This window comes from Cryptosporidium parvum, chromosome 6, assembly GCF_000165345.1.
Source record: "Cryptosporidium parvum Iowa II chromosome 6, whole genome shotgun sequence".
Lineage (NCBI taxonomy): Eukaryota > Apicomplexa > Conoidasida > Eucoccidiorida > Cryptosporidiidae > Cryptosporidium > Cryptosporidium parvum.
The window spans coordinates 650,186-676,133 of NC_006985.1; the positions used below are offsets into that span (position 1 = coordinate 650,186).

At 31.9% G+C, this 25,948-nt stretch overlaps 14 protein-coding genes across 14 annotated transcripts; 7 read left to right on the top strand and 7 right to left on the bottom strand.

Annotated features, from left to right (window-relative positions):
- Positions 1-698: 698 nt before the first annotated feature.
- Positions 699-1,775, bottom strand: cgd6_2800 (t24f1.1 protein, putative; the record flags this gene model as incomplete). Its single annotated transcript, XM_001388295.1, has 2 exons — positions 699-1,529; positions 1,584-1,775. Coding segments are annotated over 2 exons (1,023 nt in total), but the record flags the coding sequence as incomplete, so codon positions are not given.
- Positions 1,776-2,046: 271 nt separating this feature from the next.
- cgd6_2810 (hypothetical protein) lies at positions 2,047-4,695 on the top strand (the record flags this gene model as incomplete). Its single annotated transcript, XM_627629.1, has 1 exon — positions 2,047-4,695. The coding sequence occupies one exon, from the start codon at positions 2,047-2,049 to the stop codon at positions 4,693-4,695; it is 2,649 nt and encodes an 882-aa protein (XP_627629.1).
- A 155-nt stretch (positions 4,696-4,850) lies between these two features.
- On the top strand, positions 4,851-6,944 carry cgd6_2820 (2 SAM dependent methyltransferase; S-adenosyl-L-methionine-dependent methyltransferases + spermidine synthase (SAM dependent methyltranferase); the record flags this gene model as incomplete). The annotated part of the gene is made up of 1 exon (XM_627630.1): positions 4,851-6,944. The coding sequence occupies one exon, from the start codon at positions 4,851-4,853 to the stop codon at positions 6,942-6,944; it is 2,094 nt and encodes a 697-aa protein (XP_627630.1).
- Positions 6,945-6,963: 19 nt separating this feature from the next.
- On the bottom strand, positions 6,964-7,614 carry cgd6_2830 (splicing factor 3a 66kD; N-terminus C2H2 domain; the record flags this gene model as incomplete). The annotated part of the gene is made up of 1 exon (XM_627631.1): positions 6,964-7,614. One exon carries the CDS (start codon positions 7,612-7,614, stop codon positions 6,964-6,966), a length of 651 nt encoding a protein of 216 aa, XP_627631.1.
- Positions 7,615-8,100: 486 nt separating this feature from the next.
- cgd6_2840 (sucrose-phosphatase-like HAD superfamily hydrolase) lies at positions 8,101-9,336 on the top strand (the record flags this gene model as incomplete). The annotated part of the gene is made up of 1 exon (XM_627632.1): positions 8,101-9,336. A coding segment is annotated over one exon (1,236 nt), but the record flags the coding sequence as incomplete, so codon positions are not given.
- A 419-nt stretch (positions 9,337-9,755) lies between these two features.
- Positions 9,756-10,538, bottom strand: cgd6_2850 (hypothetical protein; the record flags this gene model as incomplete). The annotated part of the gene is made up of 1 exon (XM_627633.1): positions 9,756-10,538. One exon carries the CDS (start codon positions 10,536-10,538, stop codon positions 9,756-9,758), a length of 783 nt encoding a protein of 260 aa, XP_627633.1.
- Positions 10,539-11,356: 818 nt separating this feature from the next.
- cgd6_2860 (uncharacterized coiled coil protein) lies at positions 11,357-13,450 on the top strand (the record flags this gene model as incomplete). Its single annotated transcript, XM_627634.1, has 1 exon — positions 11,357-13,450. The coding sequence occupies one exon, from the start codon at positions 11,357-11,359 to the stop codon at positions 13,448-13,450; it is 2,094 nt and encodes a 697-aa protein (XP_627634.1).
- A 425-nt stretch (positions 13,451-13,875) lies between these two features.
- cgd6_2870 (hypothetical protein) lies at positions 13,876-14,628 on the top strand (the record flags this gene model as incomplete). Its single annotated transcript, XM_627635.1, has 1 exon — positions 13,876-14,628. One exon carries the CDS (start codon positions 13,876-13,878, stop codon positions 14,626-14,628), a length of 753 nt encoding a protein of 250 aa, XP_627635.1.
- A 45-nt stretch (positions 14,629-14,673) lies between these two features.
- On the bottom strand, positions 14,674-15,696 carry cgd6_2880 (hypothetical protein; the record flags this gene model as incomplete). Its single annotated transcript, XM_627636.1, has 1 exon — positions 14,674-15,696. One exon carries the CDS (start codon positions 15,694-15,696, stop codon positions 14,674-14,676), a length of 1,023 nt encoding a protein of 340 aa, XP_627636.1.
- A 362-nt stretch (positions 15,697-16,058) lies between these two features.
- On the top strand, positions 16,059-17,279 carry cgd6_2890 (hypothetical protein; the record flags this gene model as incomplete). Its single annotated transcript, XM_627637.1, has 1 exon — positions 16,059-17,279. The coding sequence occupies one exon, from the start codon at positions 16,059-16,061 to the stop codon at positions 17,277-17,279; it is 1,221 nt and encodes a 406-aa protein (XP_627637.1).
- A 47-nt stretch (positions 17,280-17,326) lies between these two features.
- Positions 17,327-17,989, bottom strand: cgd6_2900 (exostosin-like protein; the record flags this gene model as incomplete). Its single annotated transcript, XM_627638.1, has 1 exon — positions 17,327-17,989. One exon carries the CDS (start codon positions 17,987-17,989, stop codon positions 17,327-17,329), a length of 663 nt encoding a protein of 220 aa, XP_627638.1.
- Positions 17,990-18,041: 52 nt separating this feature from the next.
- On the bottom strand, positions 18,042-18,650 carry cgd6_2910 (hypothetical protein with signal peptide; the record flags this gene model as incomplete). The annotated part of the gene is made up of 1 exon (XM_627639.1): positions 18,042-18,650. The coding sequence occupies one exon, from the start codon at positions 18,648-18,650 to the stop codon at positions 18,042-18,044; it is 609 nt and encodes a 202-aa protein (XP_627639.1).
- Positions 18,651-20,208: 1,558 nt separating this feature from the next.
- Positions 20,209-21,474, top strand: cgd6_2920 (hypothetical protein with signal peptide; the record flags this gene model as incomplete). The annotated part of the gene is made up of 1 exon (XM_627640.1): positions 20,209-21,474. The coding sequence occupies one exon, from the start codon at positions 20,209-20,211 to the stop codon at positions 21,472-21,474; it is 1,266 nt and encodes a 421-aa protein (XP_627640.1).
- A 160-nt stretch (positions 21,475-21,634) lies between these two features.
- cgd6_2930 (protein with possible stromal antigen (SA/STAG) domain) lies at positions 21,635-25,849 on the bottom strand (the record flags this gene model as incomplete). Its single annotated transcript, XM_627641.1, has 1 exon — positions 21,635-25,849. One exon carries the CDS (start codon positions 25,847-25,849, stop codon positions 21,635-21,637), a length of 4,215 nt encoding a protein of 1,404 aa, XP_627641.1.
- Positions 25,850-25,948: the final 99 nt, after the last annotated feature.

Sequence of the window (25,948 nt, forward strand, 5' to 3'; positions counted from 1 at the left end):
TTTATTTTATAGTTTCCATCTTTCTGAAACTTCAAATTTCAACATAAAATCTACAGATTGCAAATACAACTTTCTGTGTGATTATTTTCTTATAAAAATGTTATAATTCCTTCAATTATCTCTTTTATTACCCTTTTTCTTTCTTAATAACAAAAAAAATTAGTGCATAATTTTTGGCGCCAACTCAAAAATGACTAAGGAGGAAATTCGAAAAATATTATTAGGGCCGAAACTAAGAAAAATATAAATAAGAATTATATGGCAAAATGAAAGAGTTTGATGTGAGTGGGTTCATTAATGAATTGAACTCAATTCTCAGAGATGAGAAGAATAAGAAACCTGTAAGGATCACAATAAAGAGATGTAAGTTGTTAACATTTTTAGCTTTAAGCGATAAAGTTAACTTATAAATTCATTTATCACTTTAGATTATCCTGAAATTAAGGGATGCAAGAAAAAACGCAAAGCAATTGAGGAGGAAAAGACCAAGGATAACACGGATAAACATTATCACTTGGTTAGGGCAACAGATGGAAAAAAGAGGAAGTCGAGAGTCGTAATAAAGAATGAAAAAGACTCAAATACACTTGTCTCTGAACTTAGCAAAAGTTTAGTTAAAGCTGATATCCAAAAAAAGGTTAGAAAATAAATACAAAGCATTAACCGTTTGGAGATTCTACCAATGCTAGTCAACCTAATCACTTGTTAATTTCACTGTTTAAATGAGAAGCAATAATAGTTTCAAAGTGATCTCTGGCATGTTCTATATTATATAAGGCAGATGCAGAGGTTACGCCTAATTTAACATTAATTAGATGATATTTTATAGTAACTTGGTTATTTATTAACTTACTTTTATCGTTGATTACTACTAATATATATGAATTTTGAGTGAATCTTTTGATTATACTAGAGAAATTAGGGGTTTCCAAGTTTATACCAACAAAATTGGTCTGTGACTTTGCGCAAGTTAGCTTAAATTGCTTACAAATATTGGAAATTCTTTCAAAACGTGATCTGTGATGCTTTGAATCTAAAGTATTCGAATTCTCAGCATGGGAAATCACAAGAAATGTAGACTTCTCGAAGAGAACTAATTCCACAGCATTACAAGATTCCGCTAAAATCTTGAGATTTTTCTCCAAGAGTCCTACATTTGGTATCAATGCATATACAATTTCGCTCCAAGCTGCAAAAAGAGTTTCATCCCAAATCGTTGTTGGAAAAACTCTGTAATTCATGTTAGATGCAACCCTTCCTATTTCTCTTTCATAATAGTTTATAGCAGATTCCCTCTCTATTGCTGAAAGCTTATCCATCTTGTGAACTAAACAAAATAAATGGGATTTAGGTGAAAGAAGCTTCAAATTCTCCACTGTGCTTTTAAAATAAGCAAAATCTTGTTCAATGTCTTTTGTTGCGTGCTTGGAAGAGTAGTCCTTTCGAACTTCTAATACATAAATTAATACTTCTGTGCTTCTAAATATATGTTCTCTTTGACTCTCAAAATAATTCTCCATAAAAATATCCTAAAAAACAGCTAATAAGAAAAACTACCTTGTAATTAATCTTCAAAAACTTACTTGGCCTCCACAATCCCAAAGACTTAACACCATATTCCCAAAGAACCTTAAGTGTGAATGCTCTATATTATTTGTTGCTGTTAATCTACTTGTATCTTTTGGAAGATAATTCGCAAAGATTATACTCCTCATAGAAGTTTTACCTGCTCCTGCTCGTCCCATTAACAATACTTTCTTTCTATCGGAGTTCATTTTCACTAATTTTTATTTACACATTTCCCCATGTACCTTAAATATATGGCAAGAAAAGGCGCCAAAGTTCTCATAAGGAGTCATAAGTCAATAGCAATATTAAAATGTAAACGAAGTCCTAATTTATTAAGGAGAGTAAATTACAGTTTAATGATACTCTTGATTTATTTAATAGGAAAAAGTATCTGGTCTATTACTTGAAGCTATATCTTGGGGAATCAATAGATCAAAAGAAGGTAAGAATTATTAGATTTGCCATATATAAGTCAAAATGATTCAAATTCCCGAAAAAACTCAGAAAGACTCTTCAATTTATGGCTTAATTGGTGAATTTGACTTTTTTGGGGCCTCTGATTCAGATTTTGGAGAGCTTGTCCACACTATTGTTGACCAAATTGGAGGAGAAAATACCAATAATGAAAAGTTGTTTGATGTATTAAAGAAGAAATTAACCATTCTAGATAATGGGACATTAAACTTGTTTGCTCCTACTAAGTCTTCAAAGCCAGATATTAAGGATATTGTTCTACCCGATGAATCATATTTTGACTGTAAGTCAAGTCTGAAGAAAGAGTTGAAAAGTATTTGCCAAAATGCTCAAATAGATTCACAGATTTTTCATTCAAAAGATCTTTCCATTTTAAGGTTTGTCTTTTCCTATCATAAGTTTTTTAACCCTCAAAATGAGACTAGATATCCCCAAGATTATGATTTTTATGTTATTAAGCATCCCAATACTGACTTTAATGGATGCAGGACTTTTGCTATCAAGAAGAAACATGGAAAATCCTCTAAACAGGATGAATCTGATAATGAACAACAACTTATTCCAATTAGTTATGTGTCATCTGTTGACAATATTACTACAAAATGGGAAAAGGCAGGAAAAAGGATTATTAACTTAATGCAAGCTATTGTTAACATTGTTCCTAGTGATATTAAGTTATTTATTACTACTATGCAGGATATTTATCCAATAGCTTTTAGAAATTCTTTGGATTCTTATATTTTGTACTCAAAGCTATTATTTCATGGAATTAAACTAATTCCTTCAACAATGAGTATTTTACTCAGATTTCTCATTAATAAACTCATCTCTTTAGAGTCTGAGATTCATTCCAAAAATCCAAATAACTATACTAAAGAAAGGTTCGAAAAATGGAGACAAGAAGAACTTCAGACAGTTGCAATTAAGATCAGGAGAGGAGAATATGCAGACATTAACTCTGCAAAGTCTTATATACAAGATTTGGATGGTCTAAAAGCTCAATTTTCTCAAAGGTTTACAGAGGAAGATATTGATAGAAATGCTCAGGTTATTGATAATGTTATGAAAGGACTATTTGATTTTATTTCTGAAGTATATGAAAATGGTTTCCAATATACTAAAATCTTTGTAAACTCTACTGAAACTTCATATTCTACTCAAACCAAAAACTTGAAAGTTCCCAGCAATGTTTCAAATATTCTCTCAAGTAGTGATTTGGAATCTTCTGCAGTAGAAGATATTGTTGTTTCAGGATATGGAAAGAAAGAGGAGTTGTTATACAAACAATTTGTTGATCTTGAAAGCACAATTTTGAATATATTTGAAACTCAAATTCTTGCAATAGAAAGTTGTCAATTCGTTAATTATATTCCTATATATTTGGTTTGTCATTGCGATTCTTGGTGCGAGAAATTCCTTCAAATTATCTTTAAGAAGTTGTTCAATCCCCATGAGACACTTATCATCAGAGAATCCTCAGTAGATTACATTGTATTCTTTGTAACAAACTACCAAATAGTTTGCAACTTTAAATTTTACACACCTTGTATTAAATATTTAATGCAGTTTCTTCACGACTTTGTTGCTCATTGGAGTATTGAAAAATCTGATCAGAACTTAAGCTCCCAAGAAATTCTTCATTCAAATAAAAGATCAGGATTTAAAAGAAGTTTTGGAGGTGATTCTCAGAAACATTCACATCTTACTTTAAGAAATTTGTTCGGTTTATATTGTCATGTTGTATTTTCTCTTTGTAAATTTGTTTCAGTTATAATAAATGCCATTTTAAGCGAAAATATCCAAGATAGTTCTTTTGAAGATTTATGCTTTCTCATTGACTCTTTACTAAACATGAACCGAGGTTTTATTCCATTTATATTATGTGGAGATTTATCTCCAATTAATAATATAGACCCAAGTACTCTTACAATTTTTCTAAAATCTGTTATAATACTGATTTACAAGGTGATTTCTATTCAAAAGGAGAAATTAAGCATCTCAAAATATTATGGTGCTATTAAGCTTATTTCTGAACTCTTGAATTCCAATAGTAACAAGGAGATAGTTAAAGTTGAATCAAAGTTATTCTTAGATAAATTATGGCTATGGCATTCTGGAAAATACGTAAACAAATTCAAAACTTCCAACTCTAATTTAATAGAAGACCAAGATATTTCATGCCATATTTTAGAGCTCCTAAAGATGATAGAAGATGAAATGGAAATTCATTCTGAAGAAGAGCCAGAACCTCCAAATCAAGAAATCGATATCCCAGAAAAAAAATATGGTGAAATGGAGTCATCTATTCTTCCAGAACAATCCCTTTGGGAGTATGTATGGGGAGATGTTCCAGTTTCACATGAAGAATTGGAACAAGAGCTTTATGTGACAAAAAACAAAATGTATAAAGAAGATTTGGACAAACAGCTCGACTACTCAAGGGAAGAGTTGAATGGACAAGATGAGGACAAAGAACCCAAAAGAGGCCTATGCTCAAAGAAACCAAGTTCTTCAGGAATGTCATTATTAGACACTCTTTTATCCTCGGATGCTTTCAAACGTGGAGAAGCTATTCTACATAGTTATCAACGAAAACATTCCCCTTCAGGGAAAAAGATGAATAAATTTTCTAGGAAATCTAGGCTATTTTAGATAAAATAATATGACTAATTCTATATATTTGTTGTTAATATTTGTAAGTTGGAATATTTTTTTATTTTCTTAATTTTTAATGTGTGAATTAAATTTTAATTTGGCGCCATTTGTCAAACCAATAATTATTATTATTCTTAGGAAATTATTAGGAAATGGAGCTACTACCAAATTCAGTGGAAGATTTTACAAGTAGTGAATACTGGAGTGAGTTCTTTAAGAAGTATGGAGGCGAAAGCAACCGAGCATTTGAATGGTATGGAGACTTTGAGGTTCTGAGGGACCTTTTGATACAATCTTTACGTAATAGTGGCAGGTCAGAACTAGACAATAAGAGGATTTTGCATGTAGGATGTGGAAATTCCACTCTTCCAGCTAAATTGTATGATGAAGGTTTTACAGATATTACAAACATTGACTTTTCAAGTCAGATTATTGAGTTAATGAGAGAAAAAAATAAGTCCAGGGAAGGATTAAAATGGGTTTGTATGGATATTGAGAAGGACTTTGGTGATTACGTTGAGAAGGCGGAAAATTTGGGAAAATTTGATACGATTATAGACAAAGGGTTTTTGGATGCTTATTTATCAGACAGTACATCTGAGAATGGACTTTCTTCAAGAAAAAAATCAACTGATTTTTTGAATTCATCCATTAATCTTTTAGCTCCAAATGGAAGGTATATTTTGATTACTCTAGGCCAGGAGTATGTAGCTAAAGCTTTAACTATGGGGTTATATAATAAAGGTCTTGAGGTTATTGTTGAGCCTTTAGTTGGAATTAAAGATTCAAAGTTTCTTCCATATTATATTGAGATTATCAATAAAAGTGATTTTCAGAATTTTGAGAAGTCATTTTTTAGATTCAGAGGATCTGGGACTGAGGAAATTTGTAGTGCTGAAGGTCAGTGTATTTGGACTTTAGCAAAAAGACTTAAGGAGCTTTCTGCTATGTTTTGGAATAACAAATATATTGGTGATTTTATGCCAGGAGAAATAAAGGAATACCAGCTTAATATAAAGGAATCCAAGAATAGCCTTTTTATCACTGTATATGATACAATGAGCAAAGAAAAGAAAAGAAAGCTTACAGTAGGTCTTCTCGTACCTTTAGGAGAGGAGCAGGATTGGCTTTATTCTACAAGAAAGGGGTTTGAAGAAATCTGTAGTCAAGCCAAGTGTAAGAGATTAATTGTGATTTCAAGATTCTATTCAGATTCAGAGGAAGCTTTGAAAGTAAGTGAACAGGAAATCCTGGATGAAATTTCGAATAATATCTCTCCTTTAGCTTTAAAAGGTTCTAACAGATTTCCTATTCTAACTGTAGGCGGAGACAAGAATCTAGACAAAAAATGTATTTATAGCTGTGATTCAAAGTACTCTAAGGAAATACTTGTTTATGATATTCAAGAGTCTGGTATTGAGAAGAGACAAATGATTTTCAGGTCAAGCCCAAGACTTATTCAGTCTGAAGTAGTAATTCGAAGAAATGATTCGAAAACAATTGAAATTGACTATTTAAGTGGGTTTTCAAATTATTATGTAGGAGTTATATTGGTTTCAAGTCTTATTTTGGATACTAAAAATCAAGACAAAACGAGAAACGCTCTCATTTTAGGCTTAGGAGGAGGAATCTTAGCTTCAATATTGAGAAAGTTTTATTCAAAGCCTAAACTCCATATTTCTGCAGTTGAAATTGATGAGAATGTAATGAATGTAGCGAAAAATTACTTTGGATTTTCTGAAAGTGAAACCAAAGTTATTATTGGAGATGCACTGGACTATGTTAATAACAATTATTTAGAGATTAAAGACTCTCTGGATTATATTATTGTAGATATTAACTCTGGAAATGTGAATGATTCTCTTATGTGTCCAGGAGTAGAGTTTCTTTCTAAAGGGTTTATAGAGAAGCTAATTGTTTCTTTAACAAAAGATGGTTGTATTGTTTATAACGTTTCATGCAGAGACTCTAATAGAAGAGAAGAGCTTTTTAATGAATTTAGAGATTTGTTGAATAAAATGGAAGAGAAAACTAATTCCAAAAGAATGATTCTTCAGGCAGTGGAGACAGGAGATGATGAGATTAATGAACTATGGATAATCAAAAGAGAAACAAATGATAATATTGAAAAAGTTAGAAACTTTATAATAGAAAATGAATTATTTATAGGTAGTCAGGAAAATACATCTTTAGAGACATATGATAAAAAGGATCTCTGGATTAAGAGGTTCTCAAATCTTAAGTAGATAGGAGTCAGAATTTGACTCATTGTTTACTGCTTGATAAGTATAATTGAATATGATATATTTTTCTCTGTTCATCCCAATATGTTTGAGTTCTTTGCTTAATTAGCTCTATATTTGGAATTCTTATTCCAATAGTATTATAAGGTTCAGCTCCCACAAATAAGTATTGGTATTTCGGGTTAGGTTTTTCAACCTTTTGTTCCCAACAAGACATGATTCTGTAACCAGGAATATGATCCTCAAGAATTTCTTGGAAATAGAATTTGCAATATACACAGTTAGTACCAGTTGACCCTTCTCTATGCTTGGAGACTTTATATTTTGGTTGTCCTATCCTTGGAGCTCTTGGCTTAGCTTGCTCTGGATTTTCAGCCTGAGGTTTCACAACAGCCTTCAAATTTTTCTCTTTGGATGCTCTATATGCCAGATTTGTTTGGTGTTTCCTTCCTTGAGTATGAGACAAATATGATCCCTCATTTGTGTGAATTGTAGAACAAAGTCTGCATTCAACTTGTCCAAGGTGGTTCTTCATATAGTAAGGATCCTTAGAAAGATCTATGGACTCTAGAGCAAGCCTCCTAAGTCTCTCTCTCCTCTCAATTGCAATATCCTGGGAGCTCGCCAGAGCTCCACTACCCGTTTTGTGGCCTCCTCTGTTTTCATAGTCCATTTTCTCTTTTAAGTAGAGTCATTTTCTATTAGTTTTTTTTCACAGCACCTTGGCGCCAATTGCGCCAAAATAATATGCAAGTTCACGAGCATGAATTTGCTGAAATAAAAGGAAGAAAAAAAATGGTTGAAAAATGAATACATATTCATCTGTTTAGGTTAATATACAATAATCAAGGTCTTAATTAGGGTAACTCTGAAAGTTGTACTTATTCAATTTTTGGAGTTTTGTAAATTAGATTACTATTTTTAGATTTAGGAAAGCTTGGTCAGCTATTACTTAATCAAGAAAATATGGTCAGAGTTCAGTTGTTTTACAATTCCTCATGGGAACGAGTCTTTTTTTACAGTGATGAGCAAGAAAACCTTTTTGATAATGAGCAGAAGTGGGTATTTAGAGAAATGAAACCATTAGAAGAAAATTTGGACTGGCATACAATCGAGTTGGAAACAAAAAGGTATGTTGTTTTTTGAAGAATAGGTCTGAAAAGTTAACTTTCTACTATTTAGAGCTTTTTTGGAGTTTGTTTTGTGTAATACTGAGAAAACAGAATGGGACAATCCTCCTAGTTCATATGGTAGAAAAAATTACTTTATTAGTATCAAAGATGCAGAGAGGGAGTCAGGAAAAGATGCCAAAAAAGGTCTAAAATTTTGTCTAAAGGATGGAAACTTAAGCCATATAGTTTCAAGACCTCCAATTGCAATTGTAACAGACTTGGATGGAACTTTGATAGGACATGACGAGTATTTGAAGATGTTCAATGAGATTTGGATTAGACAGCATATGTTCAATAATTCCAAATTAATCTACTCAACTGGTAGGAACCTCAAAGATTTCCTCCTTGCAGCAAAGCAATTCAATCTTCTTAGACCTGACTATGCAATTTGCGGGGTAGGAACAGAAATATATGAATTTCCAAATAAAGAAATGAATCTTGAGACATTTTGTCAAAGGTTATCCAATACTATAGGAAGGAATGTAACAAAAGAGGAATTATTTTCCTTGTTGAGATTCCAGGACATGGGGGAGCGTGTTGAAACCAAGGAGGGAGACGAGGAGAAAGTGACCAAAGATGTGAATCCCATGTTCCCAAGATGGTGCAAAAGCAGGTTATTTGCTTGGCCTGTGGATAAGTGGTTGGAAATCATAAGAAAAACATTCAACAGAGATGAATTGAAAAAAGAAATTCAAGAAAATCTGAACAAGATCGGTCTAGAATATTACATTAATGGAAACAACTTTCATGATCCATTTCGTCTATCAGTATCCATCAAAACAGAATATGCTTTGAAAGTGTATGAGGAAATACAAATAAACAAAAAAAGCTATAGGTTCGCCATTAGCGGACAAGGAGCATGGAAATATTTAGATGTGCTTCCTGATAAAGGTGGAAAGCACTTATCTATAATATTTCTCCAAGATGAGATTCTAGGAAATTCTATCCCTTTGGAAAGGTTTCTGGTATGCGGAGACTCTGGAAATGACGCTCATATGTTTACAATCGAGACATGCAAAAACTGTTGTGTCGGAAATGCTCAACAGGATCTCAAGGATTTCTTATTAGGAGGTTGCCTAGTGAACAGTGATGAGCCTGAGTCAAGAAAAGTCTTGAGTAGCCAGAGTGAGCTCCTATGTAGAATTATGGCTTGCCAGAATCTGAAGCCTCCAAAAAAAGTAAGTTTTACTCCAAAAATGTCATTTTGTATTTCACTCAATTGAATCTGAACTTGATTAGGTTTTCATTTCTATGTTGCCAAATGCTGGCGGAATTATTCAAGCATTAATACATAATGATTTTATCACCTATAATATCGACAGTCCAAGCAGTTGATTAGACTTTGGTTAAGTCGGAAACTTGGGTAGCTTTAAAGCCAGATACAGGTCCCGATTCGAATGAGGGGCCCAAGAAGACGGGGGATCGGAAATATTGAGTATATCTCTGATACTCAACTCCTTTCAAATGATAAGTATATCAGACACTCAGCTATCTTTCTTTCTCTTTATCTCTCTCTTTCTTTTCTCTATAATAGTTGAAATCCTTCCTATCATTACATCCAATATATTCTAAACGGCTACTATCCGAATATGGGAATAGATAGCTAATAATTCGCTACCGAGTCTCATATATAAGGCAAAGACTAATAGAAAACTTGGTCTCTTCCAATTGGTAGTTGGGAGTCGTACTTAACCATCTTGAAGTTTCTTTCTTCTTCGTTAATTTCTTTTACGAGCTGTCTTTTAAGGATATTTGTTGAGTCAATTGGGATTGACATAGAGTTTTCTTGATTATCCACAAATGATTCGCAAATCAAGGGAATGTTGGATCTAAAAGAAATAGGGAATACTTCTTTAAAGTGTTCATTATTTGAAGAGTCATTGAGATGGTTGCGCCCAAATTTCTCAATAAAACTATTACAATTGCCACCTTTGTGTAAGAGATCATCACTCTTTTCTAAATTAATGCCTGAACTATTCTTGAAACTTCGATCGAGATCACTCATATCTACCTCAGAGTCAGAAGTTCCATCATCGTCTTCATCTTCAGTTAAAAAGCTTCCTTCACTTGTGGATTCGCAGTCATCATAATAGGTCCAAGACGCACCTCCAATAGCTTCATTCTGTGTAGAGACGGGGTTTGGAGAGGTTACAATAATGTAACTAGATGATCTATTATGAATTTGAGATATAGAAAGGTTTTCTTGGGAATTTTCATAAGGAATTACTAATAGATCTTCGGTTCTAGTTTGTATTGGCGGAAGCTCGTCAACAATTCTAACATCACAAATATCCAGGATTGTAGAGAGAGATAGATTAGAAAGTGAGGATATATCATACTTTTCCGATCCAAGGGATTCATTAATTAGAATAATTGACTGCTTTATCTCCTCCAATACTTGGTTGATTACAGGTTCCGATTCCATGATTCTTCCTTAATAAATAAACACGTTTTTCGAACGCATACAATTCAAGTTAGGCCACTGATTGTATATTAATTGTTATTTTAGGCTACTTGGTTCAACTTTTATCATACACGTTTGAATAAGTTAGTCTTCTACTCTACATATTAAAATTGGCTACTACTTTGCGTTTGGTAATTTTATGCCATCTTTCCTGCGGGCCAGAAATTAATAGAAAATACCCTCTAATAACTTTGGCAGTAAAATAACAAAAATTAAACTTTTGCCCCTCCTTGCCGGATTATTGGTTAGATTTGTTAATTTATATATTTTTTTTTAATAATTTTTTGATTATTAGTTGTAAAACAGATTTTTTGAAGCAAGGATATTATTACTTTTTGTTAAGTTTTGATTAGAATAGGCCTTCCATAAAATTGGCTGTAAATAAGGCAGTTGGAAGCTCTAAATAGAAATTTAATTTCCAAGACTATAAGATAATGTGATTTTGAATGACCTTTCTGAATTTCACGTAATAGATTGCTTTTTTTATTAAAAAAACTTCAACAAATAAATTGAACATTCTCTGCCGCCAAATTCAACCATTAATTATTGAAAAATATTCAAATTTGAATAAATCTCATATTTTTGCGATTTTTTGCAAACAAAACCACATAATTTTAACATTCTGCTCTGACCTTCATCTTTGTCCACAAATTTTAGCATGTTTTAGTGGCATATACCGGTGTTTTGACATTCAGGCGTTTCCCGCCTAAATTCGTATGTAAATTGGCCGCTAGCATGAAAAAAGCATGTAAAACAATGTGGGTACATGCAAAAAAAACATGGAAATTAAGAAAATAACACAAATGCAGCAGGATGAGATTTTTCAAGAGAATTTGGAACTATTTTTAAGGAACTGTGAGTTGAATAGAGAGGTGGGATGGAGGGAGGTTGAAAACACGGATTTACTAGTCCGTTTGAATGATTATAAAGAGAATCAGAAGAGTTTGGAGCTTTTTATAAAGAAGCTAAAAGAAGATGAGATTGACTCATGCTTAGGAGAAATTTCGGCAAAAAGTCAGCTTAAAGAGTCTCAGAAGATAGTGAGAAGCTTGGAAAAATACAACGAATATTTAAAGGCTATGCTACGTAAGTATATGAATGCTGGTTGCCACATAAATAAAATTTTGAATGGGGAAAAGATAACTTCGGAAGGATCATTAGAAAATGAATCTGAGGACGAATTCAGAGAGAATTTGAAGAAATGTCTGAACATACTGGAACTGCTTTCGATGGATATTGAGGAGCAAGTCAAGTATAAGGACAAGTACAAAGCATTGAAGACAGAAAACAAAGATTTAAAAGGTAGAATTGAGAAGTTGACTAGGGTTAAGCCAAGCAAAAAGGTGAGAATGGAGGTTTCTCTGACAATAATTGAACCATTTGAGTTTGATAAAGAATTAATCAAAGATACCCAAATAGTTGAGGATGTTTTTGAGCAGATAAAAAACGACCCTGTGGATAAAAGTCTGGAGGAAGAAGATATTGATAACAAAGAAATTGATATTAGTTATGAAGTTGAATGTTTGAATTACCTAATAAAACAACATAAGAAGGAAAATTTCGAGCTTAAGCAAAAAATTTTCGAGTATGAATTCAAAGATAACAAACTTGACGTGGAAGCACTAATAGAGTCAAAACTTATGGATAAGCAAAGGGAACTAGATGAGTTGGAAGAAGAGTACTCAAATTGGGTAATTAGACTTCAGGGAGAGAATTCTGAGCTAAGAAAAGTAATTGAAATCCAAGAAAAGAAACAATCAGAATTTATTGATAACTTTACCAAAAAAAGCCAAGAGAAAGCAAAAGAAATGCAAAATATGCAGTTAAAGTTGGTAGAGAATTACGAGGAGAGGCTTAGAGAAAAGAATGAAGAGTTGAGGAAGCTAAGAGGAGAAAATATACAAGGAGAAAAGGATAGTATAGAAATAGAGTCTCTAAACAAAATAATTAAGAGTCTCGAGGAAAAATTAGTTTCTATTTCCAGTGAGAGGCATCGTTTATCATTAGAACTTGAAAAAACAGCTAAAGATCTCAAAGATACCGATAAGAGACTAGTTTTGAGTGAAGAAGAAATAAAGAAAAGAGAAAAAGAATTTGATTCTCTAAAAGCTGAGCAGGAAAAAATCCTTGAAGAATATTACCATGAAAAGAAGTTGCACCAGAAGTTCGAACAAGATGCTCACTCACTAAAAAAGGAGCTCGATAATGTACTCAGTGATATGTACAAGAATCAAAAGAAAACTAGATCTGGAATTGTTGGCGATTCCATTGATAGCGACAAAATTTCTTCGATTGAAGCTGTTATTAAGCATTGCAAAGAACTTGAAGGTAAAGTTGAAGAATTAGGTTGCGAATTAGATCAACTTAAAAGTGGGAAATCTGTCACTTATACAAATTCAAGTCATAATAATGCAGAAATTGAAACTCTATTTGATCAGGTACAAAGCCTCAGGAAAGAACGTGAACAACTTAAAAAAGACATTAGGCAGAGAGATTGGGCCAAAGTCGAAGTTGAAATTCTTCATAAGCGTATTACCGAGGAAATTGATCAACTCAAGAGGGATAACACTCGACTAATGCTTGAAAATCTCAGATTAAGAGATTCTGGCGGAATCCAGATTTCTCAAAGGCAGAATTTCTTGAATTCAAACAATGAAAATATTCAAGCCAATAGTACGAGATCATCCATTTCGGGTGACAAGCAGGAATTACTAAATAAAGGCACTGAGACGAACCCTTCAAATCTTGAAGAAACTAATCATAATAATTCAAACGTTTCTGTTTCTAGAAACAGTATTCAATCTATACTTAATCTAAAGGCTCCTAGAAGGCCTAGTTTACTAGTTCAACAAAGGAACTACTCCGAAAAATAGTCAATAATGTACTGTCAAATATAGTTCATCCTCCAAAAATAAGTAATTTCAGACAAATTATGTTAAATCCCTAAATCTACATTTATCTAAGAAATATAATTAGTGAATATTAATTTATTAATTTATAATCTTTATGGTTTAGAGAATCTTGCAAATATTTCGCGCCATTTCCTTTTAATGTTTAAAAAATAAATATTTTGAAATTATTTAACTCAATTGTTCATTAAAAATCAAACTCTTACAAGAATTAAGGTAAGAAGAGCTAAACAATTATAAATATCTGTTTTAATTACTAGAAACTTTAATTGATATTTGAAAGCTCCATATCCAAAAAAGAAAAGTTGAATGCAAGATCTAAAAAAAAGCCAAAGCAAGTAAATTAGTGTTATAAACTATTCTAGGTGCTTTCTTAAAGATAGCTCTTAATGGAGATAATCAGAAATATAATTAACATATATCTTAAAAAGTTCTTGCAGCTTGAGGATCTTAAGTGGGACATCAACCAAGGACTACAAGTTGACCATGTTAGGGCAAACTCACAGAGTATCAATAAACAATTCGAAGAAAAAGGTATTCCCATTCAAATATATAATGGAACTTTAGATTCAATAAAGATTACTTACTCTCCTACAAACGGAACATTTCAAATACATATAAAAGAAATTAATGCTCAAATCAAGCCTAGGGTACTTTCTACTGTCGGAAAAAAGATCCAGCAAGGAATTGTTAACATTATTCTGGATGAGGACCCCATTGAATTTATTGATTCCTACTCATACATCAGAGATCTACCCATATCATACCTAGAACAAGCAAGTAAAAAATCAGAATCATCTATTGCTGATCCCGACCTTATTCCAGACCCTCCCAGGTTTCCCACTGCTGCCTTGAAAATCAAACAACATACAGATTACCCGCCCAAATATTACCCGCCACTTCATTTTAGTATTTATAAGCCAAAAGTTACAAAGATGCCTGCAACATCAACACCACTCATATTTCAAAATCGTTGCCAGGAGCATCATCTACCATCTAGTCCACTGGTGTATGGGCCAAGGAATCAAAGTGTTCCTATTTTACAGGATTTCCACAGCCAGTTTCAGCCCAGTTATATAACAAATAATAACTGCGAAAATGGACATGTTAGAGCACTTAGGGAAAGCGGTTTTTGCATATAGATTAGAGGAAATAGCTTAGCTATCGTTACTACTATCAATGTCATTTTACTTTCTATTGCTTCTCGAATTCCTCAACTTGTTTTTTGAGGCAGTTCTATTTTTGTTTGCACTAATGAAAGTTTTGTTTAAAAGTGTTGAAAGCTCCTTATCTTGTTGATTTATTTGGTCTATTATAAATCCTGTGTTTGTAATAACATCTTCAGTATTCTCTGATACATCGTATTCCCCTGAGTAATATTCTTCATCTGACAATGAATCTTCTCCCATGTTTAGAGAGTTATCAACTATCCCAATACCAGAGAACGAGTCTAACTCATTCTTGTACATTCTATTACAAAGTTTCGGGTACTCTAAAGGTTTATAAAGTTCCTCAATCTGATTTAACCAATCTTTTGCTCTTTCTGATTTTAGATTTAAATCCTTAGAGCTTTCGTTACCTGAAATGGCTTTCCCCAGAGTCCTACCATCACTTGGGATCTTGATCCTCTCAGCTGTCCTGTTAATACCAAAAAATGAATTCTTTCTTGAAGGTAAGCCTCTATTAAAAGAATGCCTTCCATTTCTTGCATCAAAACTCATGGAAAGCCTACTTTCTTTCAAGTCAAATTCATTCAAACCTCTCAAATTTAACCTGTTCTTTTTTTCGAATCTACTATTTTCATTATTAAAGTAGCAATCATTCTGAAATAATTCGTTTATCTCAATCTCAACCTGTCTTGAAACTGCCAAATCTACTTGTCTACACTTACTTTTTAAACTATCTCCTTTTAACCTGTCAATTTCGCTCCTCATCAGCTCATTATGTTCTAATGTATTACTGTATAGCTGGTATGTTTCTAGAAGCTTTTTTCTTAAATTATTTACTTCATATCTTAACTGTCTTCTTAGCTTTAACTCAGTCTTATGTTCTAATTCTACTTGTCTCAATTTTCTCTCGAGGAATCCAACAGTTTGTGCTTCCCTCTCCTTAGTCTCTAAATGTCTCTTTTCCAAATCATTCAACTTCACCTCTAACCGACTTTTGAGAATAAAGTCCTTCTCATTGATTAGTCCAGAATTATCCTCCATTAATAAGCTTTTGATCAATTCAAACTACCCTACATTAACTTAAACATTAAGTAATATTAAATACTAAGTTTAAACCCAAATAATTGCTCTCACTTTATTCCTCGATTTGTAAACAATTTTAAATCTTTTTTTTAAATTTTTTTAATTTTTAATATTTTCTTTTTCCTCAATTAGATTAAATCTTTGTAATATAATAAATATGCTTACTTGCGTGGCGCCAAAAGATTCCCATTTGCATGCTTTTTAAAAAAAGCCCTCAAATATTCAAGAAAAAAGAAAATCTGAAAGATTCGTCTGACACAGATAAATATGTTTTTAAATAAAATCTGAAACTTCAGATGGTAATTAAATCTTTTGTTTAAATGAGTCACATTAGGCCAGTAATTAAATTAAAAGGAATAGAACCAATATGGAAGAATTCAACAGATATTCTCTCATTTGAAGAAACTTCTATCATACAAAAGTCTCTCAAGCATATGTCTAATGAAATTAAAGAGCTAAAAGAATGTAAACAAAGTTTATCTTATTTAGAAGTTGTTGATATTTATAAAAGATTTGGTGATCTTATAAACTGTTTTGTTACTCATTTTGACTTTAATAGAGTAAAGATATTTTCTCAAAGGAGAAGCATTGCAAAGTACTCCTACCATATATTGATATGTATTATCAATATTATTGAAGATAAGTCATTTCAGCTTGATAAAGAAAGTTTAGTAAAAAGTTGTCAGATATGTTTGAATTATTACTTTCCATCAAAGGCAATCAAACAAATGGAATCCAACTCAAATAAATCAGAATTCGATCTAAATAGCAGTTCTCAGAGGTTTGATTTAAATAGAAGTCAGGATTTATGTAGTACTCCTCCTAGAAGTTCCGTATCTATGGATATTTCAAACTGTCTTCCCAACCCAAGTCCATTTAATTTATCTTTAATATCACCAGGATCTTCAAGTATTTCAATTTACCAACAACCTATTACAAGATATAACTCTTCAGAAAATTGTCTCTCTGAATATACAAATTTACATATCCAACATAATCAAGAAGAACCTTTTAGCTGTGAATCAGAGTTTTTCCCAAATGAATTTCAGTTGCCAATGCCAATTGAGGAAGCAAAAAGAAGACTCAGAGAAAAGCTATTGAGGAAGGAAATATCTGATATGAAGAAACAAAAAAATAAGGAGCTTGACTACCAATCCGACTATAGCAATTTAAGCTCTCCTTTAAAAAGTAAATCTCTCTTACATTCTTGGGGAAGCGAGCAAAGCGATAAGTCTGAATTACATATTGAAGATCTTGCTGGTGCATCAAGTGAAAATCCATACAAAAGCAATAAAGTTGTCAATATCAAACATAATCTACAAACCCAATCAGACTTTTGGGAATCTACAAAAGTTGCTGCTCAATTAGCTGAAACATTACCCGAACCTCACAGGACTCGTAGAATCAGAAAAGAAATCTATCAACAAAGTATAGAAAGATCTGTTGAACTTTTAAAGAGCTTAGGGATTTGTAGGAACTTCAGACCATCAGTCCTTACAAAGACGATGATACATACTGTAGAATGTATAATAGATTACTGATATTTAGAATGACGGATTCTATTTTCTATATACTAATATCTAAATTCTTAATATAATGCTAAATACTTACTTTCTATATTTTGTTTTAAAATAATATCGGGAGGAAGTCTTTTAATTACTTTTAATATATAGTTTGTGATTCCCAGATAAGTAAACCAATGTTTGAATTTCTTAATCTGTTCAAATTTGAATTTTAATTCATCTTCACTGAGTGAGTTTAAAATATCGAATAAATCTTCAATCTGAGAGATATGGATAACTATTCCAAGTCTCTCCATTAAATTCCCATATGGAATCCAATTTACATCGTCCCAAATATATATTGGAATAGTTCCTAATTGAACTGATTCATATAGTCGAAAAGAAGTTCTTCCGAACCCTCTAGGACATAAATGAAAAGTTGAACGTTGAATTACTTGTTTGAACTGATCTCCTTGATAGTGAATAAATTGGTTTGTTACATTTTCTAAAACCTTAAAGGGGGTAATTTTATCCAACATTTCATCAGTCACATTATAATATGAAAAAGTCTCAAATAATTTTTTCCTAACAGGGAAGTGTTTTTTAACAATAGTTGAAGATACCCAAATATCCTTTTTTGCTTTAAGTCCTTCATATTGAAGTTCGCCTTTAATTAATGGTATAGGAACTTGTTTAAATCCAGTGGTTGCTCCTCCAGCATTGAATACTATTAGATTTGACATGGACATAAATTTCAATTTAGACTTTTTAAATCCTTCTGCATCCTATATTGAGTTAGAGTTATAAAAATGATTGAATATTTGGAATAATACCAAATATTTTAAAGCTTACCTGTAGTACAGTAAAATACATTGTTTCATTTTTAAGTGAATTTAATACATCCTGAGCTTCTTTTTTCCATTCTTTCTTTAAATCAAGCTCAACCTTATTTCTATGAATTGAAGTCCAAAATATTGGGATGTAAACTGGAGGAATAGGTTCAGATTCATTACATACTTTGATTTGTTTTGTTGAATACTGTGTAATCCAATTGCAAAAGACTCCATCTTCTATCCATGGTCCCATATATCCTGAATAGTTTGTATTTAGTCTAGGCCTTAAATTTTTGGTTAGGTTGAAAATTCGGATTTGTTCATCACTTAAACATATTTCTGTGGTATTATCTCTATTTTGTTTTGTTATATTTTGCAAGTTTATTTGATCCAAATTTCCATCAAAATTCAAATTGCAGTCCAAATAGTCAAACTGAGGATAGTTTTCCAGGAAGAAACTCCTTGGATTATTATTGCTAGGAAATTCTTGGATGTACAGGTAAATTATTATTCCACCGGTAATTATTAGCATGCATGCAAATTCTAATAAAATTAGAAAATTGCATGACAATTTCATTTTCTAATATTTTTTGGAAGAAAAAAATGATTTTTTTTTTAAGAAAAAAAAAAATTTAAATCTTTTTAGGAAAAATAATATCTCTTGCCACTGTCACTTTTATAACCTTTTCAGTATAATTTTATTCCTTTCTGAATCAATATTTAACTCAAACACTCTTTTCTTGAAGTTTAGAAATATCATCTACACTTTGTTCAATTACTCTTATTTTTCAAAAATATTATTTCTATATTCTAGAAATACTTCCAGTTCAATGCTTTAAAATATTTTGTTTCTTTTGAAATATTTTTTTTTAATTAAATTAATTTTTGTATTACGTGTCATATTATGATACCTTTTAGTAACGCGTACATGTAATCTTTAAATATTATTTTTTCGAATTAATGTGGACGCCCCCAATTAATAAGGAAAAAAAAAATAAAATAAAAAAAATTTTAAAAAAATTTTAAATAAATAAAATTTAATATTTTAAAAATTCTACAAATTAATAGTGTTTGTGAAAGAATACTATTGAAATGCAAAGCCAAGAAATGAGACCTTTGGAAACTTCATCAGAAAGATCTGGCGAGGTTGTGGGTAAGTTAAATTCCGTGCATACGTATGTGGGGTTAAAATAATTTACAAAAATCTCAGAAAATTCAACTAAAGCAATGGAAGTAAAATTAGAGGAGAACTCTGAGCCAATGACTCCGAACTATGTTGTTTTCTTAAGAGAACTATTTGTGGGAATGATTGGGGTGCATGCACTATATATTTTTGTAAATTTCATATTCAGGAACTACCCTGGTTCATTATTATCTCTATTACTGTAAGTTTAATAATATTAAGACATTTAATAATAAAATATTTATACTTTTTTTTAGTACAATTTCTGCAATTTATACCCATTTTGACAGAAGAGTTGCGACTTATTCATTAAATACAGGTATAGAACTTCTATTGGGAATTACAATAGGATTGTCAGGTAAGTTATTTGGTTATTTTTAGTTAAAAATAGATTATTTATATTAATTTATCTTAACTTATAGTTTACTCTCCAGTCCAAGGTTTCGAAAAGTATTTTAACGATTCAAACTTAAAGGTGAGTTAGGAAAAAGGATTTGAGTTTTTTTTTTAAAGAATTTCTAATTAAACTATTAATTTTAATCTATTTTACAGAGAGTAACTCTTCCTCAACTTGTTTATTGTGCTTTATTTGCATTAATTTCCATTATTTTGGCACGTTTTGAGTACAAATTCAACCAGAAGAGAATAATTAATTCAAAAAGAACATGAAATTATTTAAAACATCTTTTTTAATTTGTTTATTTAATTTTAATAAAAAAAATGGAAGAAGTCAATTGAATAAGTATTTAGTACGTGGAAGCTTGTTTATGTTACATGACTTGCATGTAAAATTGCATGTAAACACCGGTATATGAGTTTATTTACTAAATATTGACTAGTTATTAAGGATGATTAATTAATTCTATAATTTCTTGAATAAAACATATATATATAATTTTTTTTTTGGAATAAAATTAGTTATTAGATTAGAATTGAATCTAAGTATTCGAGTATGAACCTACATAATGATTTAACAAGTGGTAAAGCAGTAAAGTTCCAATTACTTGCCTTTGGATTGTCAATATTAATATTCATGGGAGGAACTTTTTATATGTTAATAAATTCAAGCAGAAACCTTGAGAATGGAAAACAGAGAATTTTTCTCGAGTTAGAAGAGAAAGATATAACAAATCAAAAAAGCTTGGACGAATTAGATAAGCTAAATGACTCGATGCTCAGAATTTCACTTAAGTTGTCAGAAAGCAAAGATATGTTTGATACCATTGGTGCTTCAATTAATAAAATTGCCAAATATGTGGAAGCAAATGAAAAGAATATGACAGCAAAAGAATTTATTATTAAAGAAGAGTCAAAGAATGGCTTTGTTTTGGATTCAGTGTTGTTTCCATGTAAATATAGTTTTGATGGCCCGATATATATATTACTTACTACTACCCCAAAAAGAATTGATAACTTGGGTAAGTATTTGGACTTATTACATAAACAGACTTATGGGATTAAGGAAGTGATTTTATCCATTCCATACATTTTTGAAAGGACAGGAGAAGAGTATCCACCAATTCCAGGTTATTTGCAAGATAAAAATAGATTTCCTTTACTGAGAATTTTAAGGGGAAAAGACTACGGTCCAGCAACAAAATTTCTATTACCAATAGAGATTGGGAATATTCCAGAAGATTCAGGACTGGTAATATTGGATGATGATACAAGATATTCAAGACATCTAGTTTGCGATTATATTTATATACACGAAAAATTTCCAGAAGCAGCTTTAGGTAGAAGAGGACAGGCTTTTCACGATAAATGCGATCCAACATATAGAACAGATAGAACTCACAGAGTAAGTCACGATCAAAAGAGTGCAAATTTTGTTATTAGAAGCGTAGATCTCCTGAGTGGAGTTGGAACATATTTTATTCAAAAAAAGTTCATTAGTAAGGATATTTTAACTCTAAAGAATAATTGTCCTACAGAAACTATCAATCATATGTTCTTTACTGATGATATTTTGATTTCAGGTTATCTTGCATACAAGAACATTTCAAGGATTGCATTTTCAGATGAGCTTTCAATAGAAGATTTGAATCGACCATATTTGTTAGGATCTGGTCCTGGAGCTCTTTGGGATATTAATAAGGAAACCTTTCATAATGACAATAGTACAGCAGCATTTGGTTTATATTGGGGATGTAGGAACAAAGATACAATAGTAAGCAAGCATGGAGAGATACTTTGTAGGTGGAGAAACGAAGTTTGATGTATTCCAGATCAAATAAACATCAATTTAAGTCTGAAGAATCGTAATGCCTTTATTTTTTTTTTTTTAATAGCTTTAAGGGAATACTTTTAAATTAAAAAGTAATTTCTTGATTCATTAAAGAACTGATAATTGTGTTAATGATAAAAAAAATGGAAGGTCATTCTTGGTCATTTAAAATCTCGATCTCAGCCTCATTCTCAGATAAGTTGGAATCTTCAACTATATCATCTTCTTCATCGAAATCAATACTATCTTCCTCGTCATCATCATCATCTTCCAAGTACATAACTTTTGATGTTGAAGCTCTAGAAGGTCTTTTTCTTTTTGACCTATTATTTTTGGATTTTGAAGGATCAACAATGCTATTTTCTATTGAGGTACTTATTGAATGATTTTCAGAATCTTTGGTTGACTTTTTGCTGGATATCTGATTTTTATTGGAAATTTTCTTCTCAGATCTGCCTGAAATAATATCCAAGAAATTCATTATATCATTATCAAGTAGCTCCTTATTCAACATTACCGAAAGCCTAATACCTCCAGAAGAGTTGTCTTCATCGATTCCACAAAGAGACTTAGCCTGTTCCAGAATCCTTTGAATCTCGGGAGCAGAAAGTGAATTAATCACGGTTTTTCCTCCTCCTGGAGCGTTTTGAGTCATGAGGAAGTCCAAAAATAATTTAATAATTCCCTTAGTTTTAATACCTTTCTCAATGAGTTCATCCCTGGAAATGATGTCTCTAAATACCGGAATAGATATCTCTCCAAAGAGAGAAAATCGCAAGCATTCAAGAATTGACCTTGACAAATCTGAGGTGTTAGATTTAATTATTTCTTCTACTCTTCTCCACCCAAATCTAGAAGAGAATGTTGGGAATAGTTTCTTACTAAGCCTTTGAGCTCTTGCATGATTGTCTTGGATATAGGAAATAATTATACAAGTTAATATACAAGTAAATACTCCCAAACACTCTTGGTCTTCTTTTAATAGTGCAGATTCAATGAAATTATTTGCAAAAGCAAGCTTTTCTTTGCTAGTTTCAGATCCTAAATTTGAATGAAGGCTTTCAAGATAATAATTATTAATCATAACATCTTCAATATCTGTCAGATAATTTATAAGGATCGGAGTAAAGACCTGTAGAGTGGTTTTATACTGAGATGAAATTGATATTATTGAAAGAATACAACCAGGAGAAAATGGATGACTAAGAAAATCACTGATTTTGTTTTTATAAATTCCCAAAGTCTCAGGAGTTGTGACAAAAGCCTCATCTTTTAGATTATCCAGTGGCTCAAAGATTCTACAACTTGGATAAAGCAAGTAATATGGCTTATCTTTATCAGAAAAGTTTAAAATACCATTAAATCCTTCAATCAAAGAAGATGAAAGGCTTGAAATTTTAAAATCTTCATTCACATTTTTACTACGGTTTGTACAGGTCCAGTAAATTAATTCCTTTGTAATTAATGCCAATTCAGAATCTGAGAGAGCCCACTTTAACTCACAATCTGCATCTGGGTCTCGTAAGTTGTTTTCAATTGTTCCCTGAAGTCCCGTAATTACAAGAAAAGAACATAAAGAAAGGAGGCTAATTAAATTGAGACATTGGTTATCTGTTGATTTATGTTTGATATTATTTCTCAGAGACTCAAGCAATATGCTGCTCAACTTATGTCTAACTGCCTTATATATTTCAATTGTGGATTCTTTAAGATTACTTAAAGTAAGGTAATTATTTTCACTTACTTGGTCATCCTCATTGCCTATTTCGTTATTTTCAATAGAGTCAACATCTACTCCTTGCAAAAGATCTTGAACAAGGTGGGCATAACCTGTAGTAAGCATATCGAGAGTAAGACTATAAAGTTGAGTACATTGGTGTGAGAGAATTTGGTCAAGATTCAGTTGAATAATTCTTTCAGTTCTTTCTAGAACCTCAAAAAGAATTTCAAAGGTTATTGGAACACCTGATCCCTGTTCTGGGGACATTTCCGAAGATTTCAATGTTGATAAACTATCTCTATATTGGCTTGACAAATATATATTACTGGTAGTAAGGTATTTCACAACTCCAAAAGCTTTTCTAAAGTTACACATCGTATTTAATGCAGAATTTTGTGCATTTTCACTCTTTTTTGAAGATTTCTTCGATTTCTTTGAATTTGACGTGTTTTCTGCTACATTCGAGTACAAAAGCCCATCAGTATTTGCCAGGAACTCTCTTCCCGACGCAAAGAAAGTGTCCAAGAGCTTTTTATTAAGGGATTCAACATCAGATTGAATATCTATTAAAGAATTTTCATTAAATTGAAGATTTTTACAATCTAAGCTGGCAATTGGAGAAAAAGTCATACAAATTCCATCAATTACTCTTGAGTCGCTATGGCTTTGAATAAGAGCAATGAGCTTTTTAATAGGGAAATGTCTCATTCCAGATGGGATAAAATTTGAATTTTCCTTATCTTGTATTATTTTGCAATACAAACTTATACATGTTGAGAATGTTGAAAGTAATATTGTAAGATAATCAGTATTCTGTTCATGAAGAAGAATAAGAGGTTCCATATATTCAAGAATCACAGAAATTGCTACAAATGCTCTGAATCTAGTTAATATAGATTCAGCCTTTGAATATAATAAGCTTGAAGTACCTTCAGGTTCTATGAATAACAAATCTTCAATTCGAGAAACATTTGCATGTAAAACTAATAACAAAACTTTCCTCATTTCCTCACCTAAAGGCTCAAGTTGCGAGCTTGACGAGCATTCTGTTGCTAGAAGCATTTCTACAAGGAATTTTGAATCTCTAACACAAGGAGCTTTGGACCAAAAAGCATTAACACATCTATGAGTAAGGACTACCAAATCTCTTCCAAATTCATGAATAAACTCCAGGAAAGTTTGAAGATCTGATCTGATTCTGCCTGGTTCAAGAGTTTTAAGTTCTTCCAAATTTATCAAACTTTTAACCTTTTTGTTTTCAATTTGGTGACATGCAAGCTCAATGAGTTCTCGTGCCTCAATATTTTCATGGGAAATTCCACCTTCAAAAAGAGCAGAGTCTACAAACTCAGCAAGAAGGGAACTAATCGCCGGTGATGATGGTCCAAGCCAAAGTAAATCTACAATCTCATCAACAAACTCCTCTTGAAGAAGTTCGTTTTTAAGAAGACCTATTAAAACTCTAATTGCCAGTTCTCCACATGATAATACTTCAGGATCTGAAGGAAGCTTTGAGGCAAGTGCTACCAAATTTCTGAGACTTCTTAGAAAAGGACTATCTGTCAAAATTACGCTACACTTATTAAGAATGTCCTTAGTCTCAATGCAAATCAAAATTGAACGGAGAATTTGGATACGATTTGAATTCAGTTCTTCTGGAAGGAGACTAATAAGCATTGAGGGAATTTCAGCTTCACAAACTATACTGGCCATATGGGGCTGTAGGATGCTTTCAGAAAGAGTACAAAGACAGTTATTGCGTATTTCTGGACTCACATCTTGTACTCTTGATTTCCAAGAATCAAAGACAATATCTTTAATAATTGAATCAAGCCTTTCACATAATTTGCTAGTTTTGGAAAGCTCTTCTTCCAGACTCTCCTTAGCTCCAGTACCTGGTGACTCATTTTCAAACTGGATCTTAAATCTAGAAAGCTTCTCTAACAGTTCAAGCTTTGTTAATATTAGGCTTCTTAAGATTCCATTCAGAGCAACACATCCTGAATGTCTTAGAGGTCTGATTGATGCATTTGCTGTGGATTTAATCCATTTACATGTAATTGCAATTGATTCAAGATTTATATCTTTCACTATACTTTTGCATAATACATCACCAATTCCAAGAAAGAAATCAGTAAATATCTCACAAAAGTAAAGATCAGAAGGTTTCTTGGGCCTAATTGGGTAATATTGGAGTATAGAAGTATTATTATCTTGAAGATCAATAATTAAGTTTTCAAGACATTTCTCAGCAGAATCTGATCCTGTCCAATCTGAAATTGATTGCAAAAACACGCTTGGGATTCCACCACCTTCCAGAATCAGTCTTATAATTTCCTTAAGACTTGAGGTGAATGATGAGTGATTTGGGCGTTCTAATAGTCCTTTTCTTATTTGGTTGAACACTGAATTGGTGATTGTTTTTGACTGTTTTGGATTTTCTACAGCAGATCTTATTGTTTTGAAAAGTCTACATCTGGTTTGAAGTTGAGTCTTTGAGAAGTTCCGTTTTGATAACTGGTAATTTGAAATTGTCCAGTTTTCTTTGTGATTTGGATCTGCATCTGGGCTGGGAGTATTACGTAGCTTCTCCGGGATTGCAAACCCCTCAGGGTCTCTATTTAAAGCCTTAGTTCTCTTTGGCATCCCTGATATATGAGGAGGAGCTTCTTATTATTTGAATTTCCAAGGCTTTTTTTTGAGATTTTATATTTTCCTATCTAAAAAAGAAAAAAAGCCGGGCTC